The sequence below is a fragment of the Plectrocnemia conspersa genome, unplaced genomic scaffold (assembly GCF_051122295.1).
Source record: "Plectrocnemia conspersa isolate PC_06_02 unplaced genomic scaffold, ASM5112229v1 ptg000004l, whole genome shotgun sequence".
NCBI lineage: Eukaryota > Metazoa > Arthropoda > Insecta > Trichoptera > Polycentropodidae > Plectrocnemia > Plectrocnemia conspersa.
The window spans coordinates 11,101,961-11,121,350 of record NW_028277168.1 but is presented as its reverse complement, the minus strand read 5'-3'; the positions used below and the strand labels follow the sequence as shown (position 1 = coordinate 11,121,350).

Genomic DNA, 19,390 nt, shown 5'->3' with positions numbered 1-19,390 from the left:
ACAATATAAATACATACCGTCGTATAAAAGGTCAACCACTCTACAAATAGTTTTTCTCCAATACCTCAATCTAGATTGATTCGTCAATCTCTGCGAATATAAAATGCCTTCGGTTGCGTTTTCGAATGTATCTTTACAAATTTCCGGACTGTATCCCGGTAACGTGGAAGAACCTTGATATTTATCTAACGTGAAGAACTTTTCGTTGCCCCATTTTGGACCTATGAATACCGTCGCTTCATCGGTAAACTCATTATACATCTGAAACAAATATTTGCATTAATAAATATAACAAATAAATTAATTATAGAAAGATTTAATAATTTTATTCCAAAAACTTTTACACATTTCAGTTTTATTTATAAAGATATTGTAAAAAAGAAGTGTATAAAACCAATTCAAGAACATATAAGATTAAGAATAAGCTAAAAGGATCCATAATATCTGCAATTTTAGTTGGTACTAATGAATTAATTAATGAGAAGTACTATAAATATGGTTTAAATAATATATTTATATATATTTCATTGGTTATGGACAGGCTTTGGAAAAGATCAAAAGATAACAGACTGATATGTATCTATAAATTTCCCTATAGAGATATAATAGACATTGCATTGTGCAGGTTATAAGACAATGAGGGCACCTGATTATAAAAACACAATCAAAAGCAAGAATGGATTATGTCATGCAGTGAAGTAGATAAAGATGCAAATCGGCAAAGACTACATATTTAAGGAAAACAATTTAAATAAGCAATATATAAATAATTGTTTCATAAAACGAATTGTTTGTACATTATGACAGTTAGGTGCGAGAGAGCAGGGGTGAACGAGCATCGGTCAGAAAAGTGAACACCGTATGAATAATTCTATACAACAAATACTTTTCTGAAGAAAAATCCGAAAACTTACCTTACATAAATGCACATACAATTCATTTTATGGAACAAAGTATTTATTTAAATGCACATATCTCTTAAAATAATTCGTTGTTAAATAGCACCCATATTTAAATACTTACAGCGTCTAAAATTCCGAGATTATCAGTCGGAACCAAAGCTGGAAAATAACTTTTTATAAAAGTCAATATAGGATCTGTTGAATTCCAGAGAGAATTGTATATGGACTCTTGCTTGAATACCGGAGAATTTCTCACTGCAATGTTGAAGAGCATCTTAATGGGAAACAAGTCTTGAATGTAAGCCGCGAGCCCCTAAAAACAAAATTATAGTAACTTATACATATTATTTAATTATCAATTTATTCACATTACTAACCAAGAGTGCCATATTTGGATGTATTAGTGTTGCGTTTAAGTCTATGTGAGTGTTTAATTCAGGCATGAACACGGGCCAGCGTCGGGCCGTATATGTCAACGTACTGTTTTCGTTGAACGTGATATTTGTGTGTTCCAGCATTTCCCTAAAAAATACATGTTTTTAAAAATTATTTTGCCTGTAATGAGCCTAGAGTGGCGAAGAAGATTACCCAGCTCTAAGATAGTCGCCTCCTTAAAGCAATAAGTGAAAGCGGCAGATGAAGCAGAGAAGGGTTTTAATGGGTAAAAATCCTACATTATCACCAACCAGTGACTCTAGTTGGTGGTGTCATTTGAAAATTTACCTCTCAAGACAAAGGTTTAGTTAAATTTGAGCATATGTAATAATATTCATATTTATTCTTTGTTGATGTGTTGATAGAAGAGAAGAAAATGTTTCATGGAGCAAACGTTTGCACGTGCTCAAATTTGAGTCAAGTATATGCCTTTAAAAAAATCAGATTATGAACTATATTCATTATAAAAGAGCAAATGGCCGAAGTAATTACAAGTTCTTCTTTTAAGAATAATTTATAAACCAAAAAAAAGGAGAATAGGTCTATGGAAACATTCTTCAAAGAATCTAGAAGTACAGTTAGTCTAAGCAATGTTATATTGCCCAATATATGGGAAAGTATATATAGAGCATTCAAGATTGGATAATATATAAAATTATTAATATTTACTTATAAACTATTGGTCCAACTTCTTCAAATTTCAGATCAGTATCGATCCCATTTAAGAATTCCTCATGGTTTGTCACGTTAAATAGATAAACGTTCAAGTGTACGTTTTCCGGTGGATTCAGCCACCAATCAAAGGCCGGTAGTCCTATAAAAAATCAAAACAAGCTTAATTTATTACCATATATGATATATCATTGTAAAATCTTACCTGGAATCATTTTTAAGCGTTCGTTCAAGAAAAATTCTAAAGGCGTATAGAAGCACGTGAAGATTCCAGCAAACAAAAATAGTAAACCAGTAACGCAATGTGTTTTTGGACCTGCAATAAAACAATAATATACTATTAGATCATTCAGAGCCTTAAAACATACATTAAAATCTAAATATAAATTATTATAATTAGATAATGAAAATAAATTACTATAACACATAAAGTGTGTTGAACCAATACAAATGCTATATTATCTATCATCAACTACTAACAACGGTTTGAGAAAATGCTAATTTATTAATGAGCCAACCGAGGAAAGTTGTAGTTCAAGGATTGCCATACAATATTTGCTGCACCGTGATGAATTCTTGCAATAAAAAGACAATAATTGTGAGTATTTAAACTTGACACGAATGCAAAAATTCAAGATGTTGCATGACGTAAAACCATTCATTATAGAACCATATCTGACACATTTATGTGTAATTGTTAAACAAATGTGTATGGAAATATGCCATAAATATAAACACACGTGAAATTCATCAATAATAATTCATTACTTAATTATTGTAATTTATTAGTAATCAATATTACTTGACAAGTTTTAATATTAAAATTATAAAATATTATTGTTTTTCAATATCATTGTAAGATACTGATCTAGTAACAGCGGAACTATATTTTTTCCAAGAAACCGAATATATTATAGAATAGTTAATTTAAAAAAATATATGTCTCCGATACTCACTTTTGTACAGTAAAAGTGTAGTTATAAAACTTTCTAATAAACGTTACTTATGATAGACTTACAATATTTTTTCATTTCATTATGAAATTTCTTAAAACCATAAGCGATATCTTTATGCTAATATTTTATGTGATGATAAGCAATTTCATATTATATAATTGACAGTTATTCTACTTAAAAATGGAATATAAAGATAATGCTTTCATAATTTCTCTTATAAATTGCTGACATATTCATTATCTAATATTTTCTATTGACAATTATTCTATTTGATAAAACCACGTTATTGTGTTAAAAATTTGAAAGCATAATAATATTAATTTTATTTTATTATATACATATGTTTGTATGGATATGTGAAAAAAAGACTTGTTAAAAGGCAATAAATTACATTTCGATATGAGCGGATCAAAAACGTATTTTATAAATGGGCTTTCATTAAGCAAACTTGTAAACTATACAGTAATCTAATACAAATACAAAGAAATACGCTGTATAATGCAATGGAATGCGACAAAAAGTACCCCTCAGATCCACATTGCATCATTATGCGGAGGGTATTTTTAGATGATACATATATCTCTCCTCACTCTGATATAGTATATATGCTTTAAACACAGCATTCTAAACTCAATTCTATCAGAATCTATCAGACACTTCTGCAACATCACTTTTAACTTGAAACAAACTTATGCTGAGTATCAACCGAGCCGACTACAGAGAACGCAGACGCTTTTCACTTCACGCTAGACCAGATTTATTTCAGAAGTCACCGGGATCTAAGAGTTCAACCAGATCTTTTAGGTGACTTGGAGACACATCCTACTAATAATTGTACAAAAAGTGAATTTAAAAATAATTCAATACACAAAAACTTTGAATATTTAAATAAAAAGGTTCGCACAATATTATTCTTATTATGAATTTAAACCAAATAACTGATAAAATTTATTAAAATTCCTAAGACCTTGATAGTGGCGTGATGATCATATCATACATATAATTTATGGCAAAACTCAGTTGAAGGACATTTTTTCTAAACAAAACTACTGACACAACAAACGTTGTAATTAATTTTGTTATCTGAAATTAACTAATGTCTACATATGAAGTTTCGGATTTCATAATAATTATGTTGTACAATAAATATCTATGTTTAATATACTACCTGAGTGAAACAATAAACCTTTTTATTTTATAATTAGTGTCGTACAGGTTGAAAAATCAACGGTGTTAATAAGTAAGTTAACCAATGTAAAATATAATTTATAAAGAACACAATATTTAATTTGAGACGCTAGAGAATAATCGTTCATACTTTAAAAATGACAGTTGACATGTTTTTATTTACATACAGTACTTGATATAAATAACAATAATTTGTGAATTTCACGCATTGGTAAAATCGTTTTTGATGCGCATGTCAATTATCAGCCGGGGGGTCTGGACCTCCCCCCCACTTGACGGCGCGCAGCCGGTGATTTTATGTTTATTAAATATATATTACAAAAATTATCTTGCCTTTTTTTTGACAACCCCTCCCCCCTTTGACAAAATCCTGGTTACGCCAGTGTTACTACGTATCGAAAAGTTAAAATCATATGAAATTTTACTAGCACTTTTGGTAAAAATATATATATTTCGATATAATTTCACTGAAATGATATCCTAAAAAAATATTTTTAGGATAGATTCGAGACTGGTTTTTCTTAGATTTTCCTAGCAGTATAACCCGAGAGTGTCAGACTCGTCATTTCAAAATTTTTTTTCGGGGGGGGACAAAAGTTGCTTAGTAGTTGTTTTTTTTAATATTTCGATTTTATTTAGATTTATAGTATTTCATTAAATGACATGCATTTTTCTGGCCAAATTCAAGGATGGACAAATGTCCCCTTCCCCTAAATGACGTCCCTGGATACCGATGTAATTCCGCAACCACCGTATTTAGCAGATATTGTTCTCTGTGCCTTTTTCTTGTTGTCGCACATAAAGAGGATATTAAAAGTTTGTCGTTTTGTGACCATAGAGGAGATAAAAGCAAAATCACTGAGTCAACTGAAGACTAATAGACATGTGGCTGACATAAAGCCTTTATTGAAATCGACCGTAAAAATAAAAATTCTTACGCGTTAAAAACGCCATAAACAAATCTAACAGTTTTACGACACCGTATGTAAGTTTTGAGACCTCCGTTATGCATATCGTACGTATAATGGAGGGATTAGCCAAATGCATGACAGTAACCGTAAGTGCTATTGCTTATAACGAACAAAGGACAGCACATTGGGATTCGAAACGACAAGTCTCTAAGTTGTGCATTGCAACTTGTATATTTTTTATCGGTCGGACAACACAAATAGGTTCTAGTAAGATCAAATTACTATTTGTAGTTGGCCATTGCAGTGAGAAGAGGACGAGCATTAACATCGCTTAGGCGGATACACAGCTCCTAAATGTACACTTCCGACAACACATTATCAAGAACTTCAACTTGAACATACGAGTTTATCTGAGCTCAAAACTAAGTGGAGCACTGGCGACAATCACATGCAGAGTAGACCGAGAAAGCAGCTGCTTCCCTCTTCACGTAAACCTTCACGAAAACCAGAGTACAACATTTCAGACGCAGACAAGGCTACGAAGAGTTTACATATACATAACAATAATTATATATTGTCCGAAATTGTAGTAAAATAATTATGTATACATATAGAAATAGCTTTGCCTTCTAACAAATAAATTGGTTAAGACAGAATAAACATTAGCATAATGTATCTGATAGAGATTACTTTGAATAATATTTGCGCTAAAAATTTAATGTAAATATATAACAACTTATGCCATATACACACACATTGTCGTCAAACGATTGTTATTGTTATTAGATTAGCTTTGATATTATGCTCTCGCTAATAAACTGCTAGCTTCAAATCAAATTTAGTACGAAAAATATGTTTGCTTTTTTATTATATATTTTTTGTCCAAGTATGTGACTTGCTTTGTAATTGTATGTTACAGTACAAAAAAGAAATATAATTAAAAGCAATTTATATAATTTTGGTGTGTTTTTTAAATTTAAAACAATGTACCGTTTATCGTTGTTTATGCAACGCCTTTGTTTTATAATTTTTTGCTTTTATTATACTCAATGTTTTTTCAGATTGATTATCAAAGCTCAAAAGATCACGTTTTAATCAACATTTTATAGTCGTGCATACAATACGGACTGAGGTTAATTATATGTCAGAATAATAACCCAAAGACTTAGACATTCAGACCACTGATATTAACTGTGAATCCATCAGACAGTAGCGCTCGTTAACCACAATCTGAACAATCCTTTGTTGCGAACGTTTAATATTAAAATGCATTTTAATCATGATTAATGTTACCACAATTAGAGTGTAGTATTTATATAATATACAATAATGAGTGTCACGGTCGACCCTGGCGTGAAATATCATATCAATCTTGACATCAGGCGATCATCGACCCAGCTGAAGTGCAATTAGCCTATGCAAGTATGCATAATTGTCATTTCGCGGTCTGATGAACTAACGCAGAAATTCACAGAACAGTTCTAGGTAAGATCTAACCCATCTCCTTCGGGGAGTAGGTCACAAATCGCACGAATGTTGAGTAACTTTAACATTTTTATAATGCTACTCATAAAATAATCGCCTATTAAATTTAAATTATGGTCACCTAACTAATGAATTGCGTGTTTAGTGCAAATTTTATACCAATAGAATAATAATTATTGGATACAAACTTATACAGTCTTGATAAAAACAAATCAATCATTTAAAAGTTATAATTTCAGTGAATGAATATAGCGTATTTTTAGCGTGTCCAATAAATTATATTTTTGCGTGTTTACATATTTTGTATATTTTTTATTTGTCTCTTTAAATTGTAAACAATTAAACAAAGAGTCTTCATTAGTACAACCAAGAACAATGTATACAATGGCTGCGACAGAATTTTGAAAACCATAAGCATTGATCAGCGTAACTAAAACTTCTTAACCGTTTCTTACTATTTAGCACTAAGCATTGTACAATGGGCGTTGTTCGACTAAAACATACTAGATCATCCTTAAAATTACTTGTCCTCATTTAGAAGTGACCACAATGGTTTCATTTATAAAGAATAACCTGAGATTCAAACTCATGCTACTTTAGATGAGGGAAATTACATTCAGTGTAAGTGAGTTTTTACACTTTTTACGCTTTTTAACAAAATTCAAAGAGAGTGGATCACCACTTTGACACACACTCACAGATTTTAAGAGATGTCAATAAGCACATCTGCCACTGCAGGCCAACCTGAGCTCATGTGCATTCAACATCGCCGCCCGATACTGACACCTAAATTATATCTGTATGAATAAGTCACACCACTAGTAGAGTCTCCAATTCGAGTAATCGAGTACTCGATACTCGAGTATTTTTGTCTATTTTTCAAGTACTTGATAATCGAGTATTTTGAAAATTACTCGATTAATACTCGAAATTAAAAAAATTTGAAATATTTCAGAAACAAAAATAACTTTAACTCGGTCCGGTAAAGGTTAACGTCATAGTTCCATAGTTGCATAGTTCTGGTCGTCGGCTATGTTAGTGGGTACGACGGAGAAATTTCTTTTGTGTTTTCTGTTCGACAGTCCCGACTTATCTAATTTATGGCAATGAACAATATGAAATATCAACAAAAAAAATTTTTAGGTTTTATGACTATGCAGTTGTAGCGTAAAGTGTTGTAAATTGTTTATACTGATCCCTCAGCTTAAAATATAAATCAAAACAATTGTGTGTGTTTAAAGGCATTTAAAGTAAAGTCAGTTCTTTGCGAACCGTTTAGCTCTAGAGTGAAAGGGATTCACCCAAATACATCTTCGAAGGATATAGATTTAAATTCTTCGCATTAATCAGAAGGAGTAGAATATTGTATATTGTTAAGAAAAAAAATCTATTCAAAAAGAATTACAAAATGCTATTTTGTTAATAGTCGAAGGAAATAAAAGAAAAGCAGAGAAGGGAATGATAGAAGAGAACATAAAAAGAGAGTTCAAAAAATTTTATATCTATAAAAAGCGAACAGATATAAATTAGAAGCCTTATCCAACGCGTAAATGACAATAAGACCAACATCAACAGCAATGGAAAGGGTTTTTTCCATAACGGGAATAATAAAACCAAAGGTTAGCAGTAATATTAAATTCGAGACACTTTTTGCATTATTGTTTTTAAAAAGTATGTTCGTGAAGTTAAAATAATTGTAAAAATTAACATACTAAGTATTTTATTTATTTATTAATATGTGCACGAATTTGAATAATAGCTATTTTGGTACATTTGGTAAATACTCGAAAGTACTCGAGTACTCGAGTATTTTAAAATTTTAATATTCGATACTCGAGTAGTTGATGGTTCGAGTAATTGGAGACTCTAACCACTAGGCATAAAAATCCAGATAAAATAGTAGATCATAATATAACCTCATGTGGGTAAATATTATTTACAAAGATGTTCGGAGAGTAAAGAGCAAGTAGAAAATATTGCACCTGCTCTCTTTTTTGAAACCCAACATTTGTAGAGTTTCGTATAGACACTTATTAATATATGTATGATATATTTATAAAATTTATGGATTTTTTTTCACAATCGTTTTTATCAGTTTATCAGTAGAAAATAGCCTTCCACACCTTTTTTAATAAAGTCACTTCTTCCTACACAAACTGACAATAAATTTCTCCTGCAGTTTTTCATTATTTGTTAAAAAAAATCTCTATTACAGTCACAATTTTAGGAACGTAATTAAAGTTACTATATAAATACCAACAATTAACGGCTTGAAAACCAGCAATATTTGCTCTAATAAATGTAATTTCTCGATTCAAGTATTTATTAGAATGGCGCTTAATTAATATGATTTTTAAACATATAGTATATATCCCAATATTGTTATAAATCATTTGCTCCAGTCAAAGCATCTATTCTTTTTCGATGTTTCGATCAGAATAGATCGTATGATTTTTACACGGCTCTCTCCATTGTATCATTTGTAACTGTTGTTATAATACAACATCAAAGTGCAAAGTAATCAAGAAAATTGAAAATATTGCGCCATAAATTCCCATAAATGTTGCAATGCAAAAATTACTTAAACCAAATCGGTCAATGAAAAAAAATTCATAATAAAAATATTCTTTAAAATAGGGTGATTTTATAATAAACCAAAAGTTGTATGTTTTAAAACACCTGTCACACCTATTTCATTACTACTTTAAACTTAAAACTATGCTTAAGTTGAAGTACCTAAAATGAACAGACATTAGCCCAATATGTTAACACAATCAATAACTACTAAATAGGTAGTGAGACATTAGACCTCTATTTTATTATTAAAAAACTATTTTTATATAGCTTACAATCAATTACTGTTACTATGCACGACTTATTTTAATCATTCGTTACGATACTAAACCGTTAGTTTATAATAATCTAGGAGAACATAAGCTGTGATGATTGATTGGAATTATAATTATTGAATAATCATTAATTCTGATCTCCTAGACATAATAATAAAAAAAATAGGGTTTAAATAGGATTCGAACCCAGATTTGTCATGTATTAGTTACCGACTGACATCACTTCTCCATGATCTAAACGTATCTATTATATATATGACAAGCTCATAAAGAAGCTAGATGAGCTGTATAAGGAGAGCGCAACGAGTAAGAATAAAGGACGCAATTGCGACCCTCTATCGCACTCTACAACCCACAGTTGAAAATCGCATCGACAGATTGTCGGCACCAGCCCCAGCCATTTTAAATTTAACATAATATACTTTAAGAATACAATGAATTTTGTCGCAACGCTCCTATCTAAAAGGCAATAAGTTACCGACTGACACTACTTCTGATCTACACCTATCTATTATATATATGACAAGCTCATTAAGAAGCTGGATGAGCTGCTTAAGGAGAGCGCAACGAGTAAGAATAAAGGAAGCAAACGCGACCTTCTATGGCACTCTACAATCCACAGCTGAAATCACATCGATGGATTGTCGACACCACCCGTCAGCAATTTTAAATTTAACAAAAGATACTCTTAGAATACAATGAATTGTATCGCAACGCTCCTATCAAAAAGGCAATACAAGTTCGATCCATACTATTGAGAGATATTTATTCTGAATCATATTTAACAAAGAATAATTCGGTTTGCTGTGTTTTTAAACGATGGAGTAATATTTAAGAATGCTACAAAGTAACGTATCGTACAAAATGCAAATTGCCAATAAATGATTTAGAGGTAACTCTAAAATGAAATATAAACGTGTCCCAAAAGCAATTACATCAAATATGTCAAATATGAATTAAAAGCATTTTACTTAATTGATCGATCATTAAAATATGGAGTTTGCTGTTGAATGCTTATCACTTATTTTATTTTAATAAAATAAGTGACAAACGCTCCGCATAACGAATCTGAGCGTCCTAGATACTCTCGATCATTTTACGAACTTCACTCTTACATTTTAATAAAATTCCGTCGGGCAAGGAAATCTGGAAAATTTAACAATGTAACAATCATTTTACGATAGACCACTTCAAAACGATTTTATGTATTTTTGTAATGACAGCAAATCTGCATTTATTTAATTAGTCTGAAACGCTTTCCGGTCATTAGCACTAGAGTTCTTAATTGCCGCATCATTAAAACAAAAAATAAGAACAGAGGACGCAGATTGTATCTTTGCGGTACTCCAAAATGAGTGAAATCATGGCTGTGTTTAGAAAAAAGGTAGCAAGATCGCTTTGGAAACTATTTAATTTCTAAAGAAGTTCATGACAAACTTTGTCGAATGCTTTTTGAAAGTTGGTGTAGATTACGTCGACCTAGATTTTAGTATAGATTTTGTTACAGACGAGAAGGATAAGAGATTAGTTATTGTGGAACGATGCGGACGAAACCCGTGTTCTTGTCCACTAAAGCGTGCCGAAAGTGGTAATAGATATATTTGTGAAAAATGAAATAAAAAGGCACCTGAATAAAATTTTAGCATAAACCAGCTAATGTTTATACTAATTAAATGTAAATCTGAACAGAATGTGAAAAATGTCTGTTCGTCTTAGGACTCTTTAAATTATATTATAAAGTATGTATGATAACAATGATAATGTTTTTCACCATACTAATAAATCTTCTTATATCATTTTGTATTAAAAATCATTTTGACCTACTATAATAAAAAAAAACAGACAAAATAAACAACAGATAAACTCTTTAATTAGCAATATAAAAACTAATTTAACAAATGTGTGCTCTAGATAAAAACGCAATAGTCAAAAAATGCGACGTAAGCAAACATTAAATAAATGTGGCGTGATAATACACTAAATTTACCTAACAATTTGTTGCTTAATGCATATAATTCATATATTATAAGAACACATGTTCCACGTATGTATAATACATACAATAATATTTCTAAAAATCTTTCGGCTTATTTTTCGCTATCGCAGACAGTAATGTGACATAAAATCATATTTTTAATTAACTAGCCAAACAACAGTAAGACTTTATATATATTATTAAATAATTTCAAGTTTGAACGATTAACTGTTCAACTGCTTGTAAAGCATAATGTAACTCACCCATTATGTTATTTAAGATATTAATATATAACCTCAACAACAAAAATAAGACCCAATCACACTCGAGTGTTAAAATCAACTGATACATTTTTATTAAAAAACTCAACTTCCTGTTATGAAATTCATCACAAATATTGTCCTAATTTTTTTTTCTGTATAACAAATTTCACAACATAAACAATACGTTTCGACGACAATGGAGTGTTTTCTAAACATTGCTTAATTAATATGTCACAAGGAATGCAAAAATAGCAAACGTTTTGCTATGTTTTCACACACTATAAACAAATAATGTGTTTGATTGCTAAAATTGTTTATTTTAATTAACGTGATATGACATGTGTGATATGTTATATCGCATGACATTAGAATTTATGGTATAAAACGAAACTCACAATGTCACATGTCCATTGTCTTTTTATTGTTTGAAAGGCGAATAAAAATAAATTATCCGAATACCTATAAATACATATAATGTATCTAGAACTAATTAAATATATCAAACTAATAACGAAAACAATAAAAATGTTAAGAAAATCACTTAACTTTTTCATAAAGTGAAACTCCACGAAAACGCAGATCGCGTACTGCAACTGCAGCACATTTATTTGTGTAGTAGCTTGTGCATTTATTTTTCGATTTGCAATGTGAAGGTTCACATTGCGATCTTGCAGGTCCAAACGTAGTTCTAACTTAGTTCTGAATATTAAAAAAAAATTGTAAATAATTCGTTAACTTGTTTCAAAAATTCATTTCTCTAAAAAAACAACAAGTGTTTTACCAGTGGTAAAAATACAGTAAAAAATAATGCCAATGAAAATGTTACATGAAAAAAAAGCCTTGGTTATAACTATTTTCTTTAATAAGTACACAATCCACAGTTTGGCGTTTACTGCTATAAAACTACTATAAAAATAGCATTAAAAAATACGTTAAAAATCGACTAATAAAAAAGGTATGATCTTTTTAAAAAAAATGTTTTGTCCTAATTATCGCAAATAAGTTGCGGTATTAAAGTTGTTTAACAAAGGCACGCTACAAACAAACCCTCAAGAGAATTGTCATATTTGAACATACAAAAGCCAACCGTGAACAGCGTTCACTAGGGACTTTTGGACATAAACGTCCATCCGAGAAAGTATTTTGAATAATCATGGATTGTCGTCGCACGACGCATTCTTTAATTGATAATACGCATCCGCAGAGACGTCGTACAGTGCGCACCGCAGAAGTTGTTTCTGCTGTGGAGCGTAGTATTGAGGAGGACCCAAATGAGTCGATTCGCCATCGTGCACAGCAGTTGGAGCTGTGTCCATCCACTTCATGAAAGATTTTGCTGAAAGATCTTGGTTTACGGGTTTACAAAATCCAGCTCATGCAATAGTGATCTGATCCTCATTTTCACCACAAAATTTTTGTTCAGCGATGATGCTCATTTTTAATTGAATGGCTACGTCAACAAGCAAATTTGCCGCATTGGAGTGAAGAAAATTCAGAAGCCATTATTAAGACGCCATTTCATCGACAAAAATTTACTGTTTGGTGTGCTTCATGGACTGATGGAATCATTGGTCCATATATCTTCAAAAATGATGCCGTCCGGTACGATACAGTCAATGAAGAGCGCTATAGTTCCATAATTACTGACTTTTTCGTTCCCCAATTTAATGGCATTAATGTGGAAGAGCTTTGGTTTCAACAAGACAGCGCAATATGCCACATAGCGCGCGCTACAATAAATTTATTAAAGGAAACATTCGATGAACGCATAATTTCGCGTAATGGGCCAGTAAATTGCCCTCCAGGATCGTGTTTTAACACCTTTGGATTATTTTCTGTGGGGATATGTGAAGTCGCTAGTCTACGCCGATAAACCAGAAACGAGGGACGACTACTAAGCCAATATTCGCCGCGTTATTGCCGATATGTCCGAATTCATATTTAAACATTAATGGCATATTTTTTTTCAATAAAGTCAATACCATGACCATTGCATGTTTTATTTAATTTTTGAGTTCTATGCATTATTTTGTGCTTTACTTCATTTTTAAGTTCTAACATGAATCAACATAACCAAAAAATAATACCACTAAACATCAAAAATATTGCATTTATTCAATGAATTGTGCTTCTCGATACAAATGCATTATTTTACTCAAATAATAGTTTAATGGGTAACGGGAAGCAACCATAGTGGTGTTGTTTAAAGAGGATCACCAAGGACTCATTCTTTCTTATGTTTGCACTACACTCTCTGGAAGTTGTCCGAACCGAAGTTCAACTGAAGTCGGCCGAGGTCACCGACTTCAAAGTAGCGGCCACACTGCCACAAATTTCATATGCCGTCCGGACGTCCGCACGGCGGCTGCCGTCACGTACAGCTGGCATATTTGCGCGCGATCAAAAAATGTGCCAAATAATCGCAATTTTTAAATTGTCATATTATTAAAATTACGCTACTGATAATTATAAAAGTTTGTGTGGGCACTCACCAATACAATATCAGTGAAAACTTTTCGGTCGTAAATATTCAATTTACGCAAAATCTTTGTCGGCTTTTGCAAAATGCCATAAGGCATAAAAATGATACTTCAGAATACGAACACCACATATGTAACTATCTTAGAATTTGTCGCCATCGATTCTAAATAAGAATTCGTTATGGTGTGACATTTATATAAACCGATCTTGGAAAATACATAAGGATATTCGAAACGATTTTTTTTAACAAAATCAAGTACCACTAATTATTTTTTTAATTATTTAATTTTATATGAAAAAAATATAATAACAAATATATAATTAATCCTTTTTATTCAAAGATGTTAGTAAGAGTCTGTTGAAGTCCCCGATAAGCATGTGGTATTATAACTTGACCATGTGATCACGATGCAGCGCTCGTCATGCGTGTTAACCATAGGACGCCTACGCGCATATTGAAATTAAACCGAGTTACTCGTTCTATCTTAGTTTGCGAAGCACCATATCATTATCTCTCTCACTCTAGTCACTTAACACGCGAGAGAGCGAAAGGGGGAGTATCTCACCATTCGCGCTCGAAAGAGCAGCTCCGACTTTGGTCCCTTTGACTCGGAAAAAATGCCGACAATCTTCAGAAGTGCTCGAAGCTGGTCAAGTCGACCTTCACTTTACCTCCCGTTCTCGGTAGCCTCGGACAACTTACGAGAGATTTTAGAGCGGGCAGAACCGAACTCTACCAAAGTAACCAACTATATTCTCCGTCCTTGGGCAACCTTGGCCAACTTTCAGAGAGTGTAGTGCAGGCATTAGCCTTCGAACATTCACCCAAGGTTATACGAGAAAACATTTTTAAAAAATCGACACTTAACCAGATATTGGAAGTGAGACTCGCGCATATCGAAGAGCATCGACATCAGCTCTAAGGATTTTTCCACATTCGACACCAACGCCTGATTTTCATTTGTGTATTGGCATAACTAATAGCGTATGCAATAAACTATAAATCAAACAGATTTTCTCACTGTCATATTGGCATACACCACTTGGCACAAATCGTATAAAATACATACATATATAGCATTTTGAGATTTTTTAATAATGAAATTACTATGTAATTTATATTTTATTAATAAAATGTGTTTGCTTTATTTAATAAATCAAGTCATGATTTTATTTCAATTAAATCTTATTTTATTTACTCAAGGTAATATAAGGTATACTCTTTATAGAAATATCATCAACTATCTCCAATGAAATGAAATATGGTCTTACATGTATGTTCTTGCCTTTGGCTTAGTAAATTTAGTATATAATAAACAGTTAACTTACCACAAAAGCATCTTTCTTTCCTCCTCCTGTCGACGTCTTTCGCTCGATTTTCTGTAATGTTGCTACTAGTTAATAGATAATTATTTCTTTCTATAAGAGCAACATCTACGTCTTTGTTGCAAAACTCCAACGAATATCTATCAATAACACAGGCGTTTTTATATTCGCAATTTTCAGAATCAGAAGATTTTCCTTCGGAACTGTCGTAGATGGGATTGTCGTTCCACTTGCTGGAATCAACAGAACTCTGCAGATTATCCCCAGAACTCTGTAAATTGTCACACTCTTCGCTGCACTGTATTGAATTGTCGTCACATGATTCACTTTTGTTCGTCTCGCTCTCTGATGATAGCAAGAGCGATCTGGAAGAATCGCACATCTTCTTATCTTCTAAACTGCTGTCCTCCATCGAACCGCTTTCGTCTTCTCGACAGAGTATATCGTCAGCGACAGAATGGCCGCTAACCGACAATTGCTTCATTCCCAAATTTTTTTAATCGCCGCTAGTATTTGCCGAGACGATAACACAATAATTGACCTGTAATGAATTACTAGCGTTATCAAAAAATATATATATAAAAAAATAAGCAAACACTACTACACAAATCTAGAATTTCATAGCATAGTTAATAAATATAAGGGATAAGTATTTATTAACTATGCTTTAAATTTTAGCGACTTTAAACCATGCTGCACTGCTCTGATTTTAAAACTATTTTAAACTTCTATATAACTTTTTTATATAATATAAAATGTTAATTGATTCAAGACAATTGTATCATAAATATATTAAAAAAGAGTGGCGCATAATTGAAACAATTATTTGATTATTAACCGTATCTACTTTTTACTTCTCAGACATTAAATAGCTCCAGAGTAATTAGTTAAATAAAATATTTTTTTTTAATAGTATATTTTCATTAAAAAAAAAATGTACAACTTCAAAGCTAGATAAAAGCATCCACAACCAAAAAATAAACTTGAACCTCAAAGAGTTTAACTCGATCTTCGAGACGACACTGCGCCACCGCATAACATATATTTGTAACTTAAATATAATTCATAAAACCTAATTTGTGAATAAAAATAAACTCGAAACGCAGAAAACCAATCTATAAATTTAGTGCTGTAAACGAGAATTCATTACCCACGTGAGATTTTACTGTTTTTACTGTATAATATTATTATAATAACAAGACATTGAATTGAACTAGAAAAAACGTAATTATAAACTTTTATGCAAACACGTGTACTCATCAATGAACTTTAATGATAGCAAAACAGTCATTAACGCAATAGTGCTAAACTGATAAGACTCAAGTCTAATGTAAACATGTCTTATTTATACATATCCTGAAATGATAATGCACATTTTTATATTTAAATCAATTAAAATACTTTTCTTTTTATGTCTATTAGTAAGCTATATAATTAGGCGTATTTTTATTCATTCATATACATTATAGTTTACGATGGATGAGTGTATTTAAATTGAATTGAATGCAACATTAAGCGAATTGCTCGTTGAAATATTCATTATTTCAACATAGTACGCAGGACCGGTCTATTCAACTTTTCGATGCAACGAATTTTCAGATTTTTATAAGTAAACTTATTTGCATATATGCAAGGTTATGCTAGTAATGTATTTAATACACTCAATATTTTGGAATAGATTTAGATTATATCTATTTGATCTCTTTTTATTTAAAAAAACTACTTTTTTTTAAATATATTTGTGGCGACCACACAGATAGGTGTACATTTAAAAGAGCCATTGTCTCATTGACTAGAAGATGTGAAGACGCAATTGACCAGCAAGCGTGCAATAAAAGCCCGGACTCCATTGAGGTGAGGGCAGATGGTCTGAGACACCCTACCAGACAAGAGAGAGAGACTATCCACCAGCGGCCATCCGGAGAAACCAGCCACACACCCTCACAGACAGACCAGAAGATTACTCCTGGAACTCCCGAACCACCAGCCGCTCGAAGAGTCACACCTAACACTCGCCGCACTCAGCCACAAGAACCCTGAGAATCATCTACGGGCATCACCACCTGCGCCACCTTCACCGCAGTTAATCGTCCATTTGTCACATGAAAATATAACTTAATAAAAAGTCTACTAGGATTCACACAAGATTCTAATTAGCCGCAATGTCAACCACCCTAGGGCTACGCCCCCTAAATATTTACTAATATAAATATTTTAAAATCTACTTTTTCCAATTTCTATAGAAGGTAGACCGACAAACACTAACGAACATTTTATCCTATGCACGTGCAAATAAACTTGGCTAAAATAAATATTAGACAATGGGCCAGTGATGTATGTATATGCTTTCCGAAGCAACTACTTTTAACTATTTTTTAATAATTTAAAGTTTCCGCGAGTAATTAATATGTATCTACAATTCCATTGTTGCTGAATTTATGCAACCTAGGTTAAATGCACCATACGTGTCAGATAAAATAGATCTTCCAGTTTCGCTCCAAATCACCAATGATCTGTTCAATCAATCTCTTCCCATTTTTCCGATTGTATATAAGTCGAACTATATAAAATAATTTTGTTTATTCTTAAGTTTAAATTTTATTTATTTTTTTGTCAAATAACACACGGCTTACATTAAATAATGGTATCTATTGTTACATATGAAAAAAAACATAAAAAATCACAATTGCCTATTGTGTATAGTTATAGATATATTTGGAGTATTTAAGAATAGATCTTGTGCTCAATATTTAAGTGAGTTAAATATAATAATATGAATTTAAATAGCAAATTGAAAAATTGGATTGTATGATAGTATGCAAGTTAATTGAACAAAGTGATAAAGAATAACAAAATAGTTGATCACGCCTAATATAACTGACAATAAATATACATACATAGAAAATAAATAAAAATTAATGAAAAGTTACATAAATTATTTTCTCAAGTAAAATGTATTACATTTTATATTACTACAATATTTGGAACAATACTAGAATGTTGCAGAATCAAATTTTACAAGCCTAGAAAAAACATTTATTTTTTATAACAAACTATTATTTTTTTCTGCACTTTTCTGCACTCTTTTTTTCTTAAAAAAACGACCACTGACAGGTCAACTTTTACCCCCCCCCCCTCTGGAAAAAACTGAAATGGCGTCATTGCCGAAATCCTTAACAAAAAATTGATTATCTAATCGACTAAATATATATATATATATATATATATATATATATATATAACTTCTTACAGAATCAGGTCTTTAACAACTTGCTGGCAAAAATGCATTTAGAGCTCTTTTTCAATACCATAACTTTTTACCAACGGAATAAATAAATTCTCATATGTTCTCATATTATTGCGATGTTAATTAATTCATGTTCTACATGATTGTTCATCATCAAAAATGATATCAAATCAATAAAACTGCATTTTTTTTATAGATTTTCCAGAATTTATTTTTCAAGTTAAAAAGTATGTATAGTATGATACTCACTCACTGACATTCCTGCAAGTTATCCAACCATCATTTAGATTTCTTCTAAAGAGCGCACCTATTTTAATTCTAGCCACGTTATCAACAACACCTAAACTGTTCGTCCGCGCCATAACACACATCCCACCAGCACCACACATAACACACAACACACAAGACAATCTTCGCGCAGCACACACTTTCGTTTTCAATGCTAAGCAATGTTCCAGCGGCAAAGTTCGACCAGTAGGTATAACCTAGCCGCCGCTGCCAAGATTGGTTGCGCAAAATCGCAAACTTGAAAAGTGATCGTTCGTTTGGTTTTGTCCGACAAATCGGAACGAGATTGCAAAAGTGCAGTCAGCTGCATTCACCTTGTCGAGAGGAGCCCTATTGGGTGTGAACCGGTCTATCCACAGGCATTACCGAATACCTGAAACGACGCCATGTCCCCATAATTCACGAAAAAGTC

General features: G+C 31.8%; 1 protein-coding gene across 3 annotated transcripts in view; it reads right to left on the bottom strand.

Moving 5' to 3' along the window:
- The window catches only part of LOC148235878 (scavenger receptor class B member 1-like), a 29,025-nt gene that overhangs the window by 6,065 nt on the left and 3,570 nt on the right, over window positions 1-19,390 (bottom strand). For 2 of the 3 annotated variants that reach the window (XM_088184397.1, XM_088184398.1), the window contains 6 exons: window positions 15,447-15,984; window positions 2,215-2,325; window positions 2,007-2,151; window positions 1,280-1,424; window positions 1,024-1,215; window positions 18-261 (listed from right to left, as the gene is read on the bottom strand). In XM_088184397.1, coding sequence (XP_088040523.1) covers window positions 18-261; window positions 1,024-1,215; window positions 1,280-1,424; window positions 2,007-2,151; window positions 2,215-2,325; window positions 15,447-15,927 — 1,318 coding nt within the window. In that variant the 5' untranslated portion in view covers window positions 15,928-15,984. Of the gene's footprint in view, window positions 1-17; window positions 262-1,023; window positions 1,216-1,279; window positions 1,425-2,006; window positions 2,152-2,214; window positions 2,326-11,636; window positions 11,659-15,446; window positions 15,985-19,390 lie in introns of those variants that run through there. The other variant, XM_088184399.1, reaches the window with a different exon arrangement.